Consider the following 3,856-nt stretch of genomic DNA (forward strand, 5'->3'; position numbering starts at 1 on the left):
AAGATGAATATATTATTCAGCAATACATGTTCCTGATATTGCACAGCAAGATGACATTCAAGTTACTCATGAATCAGTAGCCAAACAGACACCTTTCCACTTCATTCCAAGCCCCTTGCATCATGCTTTCATCCCTCAGAGACCTTTTCTAGAGCAATGCTGCCCCCTGCCCATATCCAAGATGAAAGCTCAAGCAGAATTTTGAGACAGTTGCTGCAGATCGCACAATAATTCATCTCCTTTGTTTCTGCCAGCACTCAAGTAACTTGAATAACATGAAAGGCATCTGAAGAAGAAACAAAACAATGTTTCTTTTCAATGTAAACGTGGGTTGCGAGTGTGTGGGTGGAACAGGACAGCTCCAGCAGCTCACCCTTGCCCCAACAGAATAATGAAGACTAGCTGCTGCCAATGGATGGACTTTCAACAAGAACTTTAAAAGTAGCTCATCTGAGAACTCTGAGGAGAGTTGGGGGAGGCACATTAGCCAGGATTGGGCAGGTGCACTATCTACACTGGGCCCTGGTGTATGCTGTAGGGGCCATTTTTCCTTTACTTTGGGTATGTCTTTCATTTTTGGCTGGCATGTTCCCCCCCAGAAGGGACAATGTTCCCTGTGTTAGTTTTATGTTTCAGGAAAAAAAGCCCATTTGGGTGGTAAAAATCTACTCTCCAGTGCCATTGTCCTGCCCATGTGGCTGCTCCCATGGCACTTCCAGCCAGAGTGTGTTTTACATGGATGTCAGCAAGCAGAGATTGTTCCCAAACTATACTCACTGTGGGGGCAAAGCCAGGGCACTTGGCTGGACTTTGGGACGTCTCTTAGCAGAGGCGCCCATTTGATTAGCAGAGCGCTTGAGAGACTGCTGGTTCAGCAGGCTGGATGCTAGTCCAGCATGGTACTGCAACTAGAAAGAGAGACACCAAACAGGGTAATCACTATACTCAGACAGTAATTTCACAGTAAAAGGAGGCTGCTCAAAACCCAAACACAGATCATACAGTGTAAGTGTCTTATATAAAATATATATCCCAGTGGTTTTGGAAAGAAGGCCTCTTTCCTTATTTATTTAGCATGTAACTAAACAGAACCGGGGAAGTATAGCAAAGTTTTCTTGGAGGATGAAAATAAATGCATAATTTACAGATACACTCACCGGCCACTTTATTAGGTACACCTGTTCAACTGCTCGTTAACGCAAACATCTGATCAGCCAATCAAATGGCAGCATCTCAATGCATTTAGGCATATAGACATGGCCAAGACAATCTGCTGAAGTTCAAACTGAGCATCAGAATGGGGAAGAAAGGTGATTTAAGTGACTTTGAACATGGCACGGTTGTTGGTGCCAGACGGGCTGGTCCGAGTATTTCAGAAACTGCTGATCTACTGGGATTTTCACGCACAACCATCTCTAGGGTTTACAAAGAATAGTCAGAAAAAGAAAAAACATCCAGTGAGCGGCAGTTCTGTGGGAGAAAATGCCTTGTTGATGCCAGGGTTCAGAGGAGAATGGCCAGACTGGTTCGAGCTGATAGAAAGGCAACAGTAACTCAAATAACCACTAGTTACAACCGAGGCATGCAGAAGAGCATCTCTGAACGCACAACACGTCGAACCTTGAAGCAGATGGGCTACAGCAGCAGAAGACCACACCGGGTGCCACTCCTGTCAGCTAAGAACAGGAAACTGAGGCTACAATTTGCACAGGGTCACTAAAATTGGACAATAGAAGATTGGAAAAATGTTGGCTGGTCCGATGAGTCTCGATTTCTGTTGAGACATTCAGATGGTAGCGTCAGAATTTGGCGTAAACAACATGAAAGATCCATGAGAGGCCTGGCATTTAGAAACCAAAAGGCCTAAATATTACACATTCTTTCTCTGCAGGTCAGTCAAATTCCAGTGTATCACAGCTACTGATATTCTACAACTCCTGGACAAGATAACCCTTCTTGTATCTCACTCATTCTCAGGTCACCTGTGTTCTCTCCTTCATTAACATATCACTTTAAATTTCTTTGGTTTCATGGAAATTAGATGGACCTGTATAATGTGTAATGGTTTTTTTTTTTTTTAAAACATTAATTTTACCATAACACCAAAATCTGTAAATTCTGTGTAAACACACTCAGTCCAAAATGAAGACAAATTACAAAATGTAAATGTAGGGAAAAATAATTAAAATAAACTGGAAATGTTTGTATTTTATAAAGTTTGTAGCTTGAACATTCATGACTCCAGGAGCCAGTGTACATTACTTTAGAACATTTTCCTGACTTCCTTTTTGAAGGAAAGCAAGTTTTAGTGTTGGCATTCTTCTGAACAAGATCCCAAAGAAAACAGAAACAGAGAAAAAAGTAAAGTAAACCTTCAAGCTGCATAACAGGAGAAAGTGTACAAGAAAATTCTACATTGATTGCATGAGGGATCAAAAGACATGGAAGAAAGTGAGCGACCACCTCCATGTCAGAGAAGTCCCTGACCAGATGAGCACCACAATCACAGTAAGATCTGCCTCAGACCAAGGCAACAAAGAAAATCTATCAGAAAATTAATTATTAATTAGCTTACCTTATTGGACCACTTGTATGCCTGCAACAACTGGCTGTAGAGAGGGGTCTTATCCTGGACGGGATCTAAACTCAGCAGACCACTGTTATGAAGGGGGTGGCTTTCTGAAGGTCTGCCGACCAGGTTGCTGAGACGTTCCAATTCACTACGCAAAGAACACATGATGCACGATGAACCATTATGCTTGTGCTGCTTTCACATAAATTTCCAGTTTTGCTTATCTCACATCATTTTACTTTATCATTCTAACACATTAAGTGCAAGAAAGGGAACATTCTGAGTGGTTATAGAAAATCAATTTGCTGCATACACAGACAAGCGCTCATCTCAGATGCCTTCATAAAAACACTGCACGCCTCAATCATGCTGCCACATTAATAATAACCACTAAACTGAGCTTTATTCACTCAGCAGATGCTTTTCTTCAAGTCTTCAGGAAACAGGAATTATCTTAACAATATATTATTACACCAGCAACACACTTCAAAATACTGAAAACATTGCTGAAAACTCATGAATATTCATCATTCTGGTGACGTCATACACTGACCATCGGTGTGATCACCTGACCACAAAACGTTAAAACCCACATTCAACACTTTGTCTAAAAAAAACTCTGCTCTCCGTTGTCTTTTTAATGAGCATAAAGGACTTTTTATTCGTTTTCTGCTGTATTTAACGTGTATTATTTATTTAACACCATCAATCATCACTCACTTCAGGTCTCTGTTCACCGCTTGCAGATTTTCTTGAAACTCAGAGATAAAATTTTTCTCCCGCCCTTCAAGCGTTTCTTTATTTTTCATACCATCTTTCAAAGAGTCGAAAACTCGAGTAACGCTCGAACGCAGCGCCTGTATTGCGCTTATTGCTTGAGAAAATGCTTCCAAATTCACCCCAACGTTCATCACATCCGCCATTTTTCATCTTTCTGCTTTGGCCGGCGCTTTAAAACGTCATCGCTCTCCGGCCAAAGGGCATCATGGGTAGTGTAGTTTCTGATCGTTCTGGCGAAATGACGCGTTTTAAAGTACTCAGTTGTAGTGCTCAGTAACAGCTTTTGTCTTTCAAAAATCTTGTAAATTTCTGCGGGTTTCTTAGAGGCAGATATTTCATCTTTGGGTTAGCGTTAGATTTTTTTCATCTTTGGGTCAGATAACAAAACGTTTGCTACTGCTAGGTTTCAGATTTTTGGATAATTGGCAATCCTAGTAAGTTATTACTGCTATATATTTGGTTTTAGTGCAGTTTAAACAGAAATCTACCATATTTACTCCATTA

General features: G+C 41.0%; 1 protein-coding gene across 1 annotated transcript in view; it reads right to left on the reverse strand.

The window, feature by feature from the left end:
• Positions 1-3,513, reverse strand: part of med27 (mediator complex subunit 27) — a 7,592-nt gene extending 4,079 nt beyond the window's left edge. The window contains exons 1-3 of the mRNA XM_018728683.1: positions 3,293-3,513; positions 2,576-2,720; positions 778-908 (exon numbers count right to left, since the gene is read on the reverse strand). Coding sequence (XP_018584199.1) covers positions 778-908; positions 2,576-2,720; positions 3,293-3,495 — 479 coding nt within the window. The 5' untranslated portion in view covers positions 3,496-3,513. The remainder of the gene's footprint in view (positions 1-777; positions 909-2,575; positions 2,721-3,292) is intronic.
• Between the last annotated feature and the right edge of the window lie 343 nt (positions 3,514-3,856).

Source organism: Scleropages formosus, chromosome 21 (genome assembly GCF_900964775.1).
Source record: "Scleropages formosus chromosome 21, fSclFor1.1, whole genome shotgun sequence".
NCBI classification, from domain to species: domain Eukaryota; kingdom Metazoa; phylum Chordata; class Actinopteri; order Osteoglossiformes; family Osteoglossidae; genus Scleropages; species Scleropages formosus.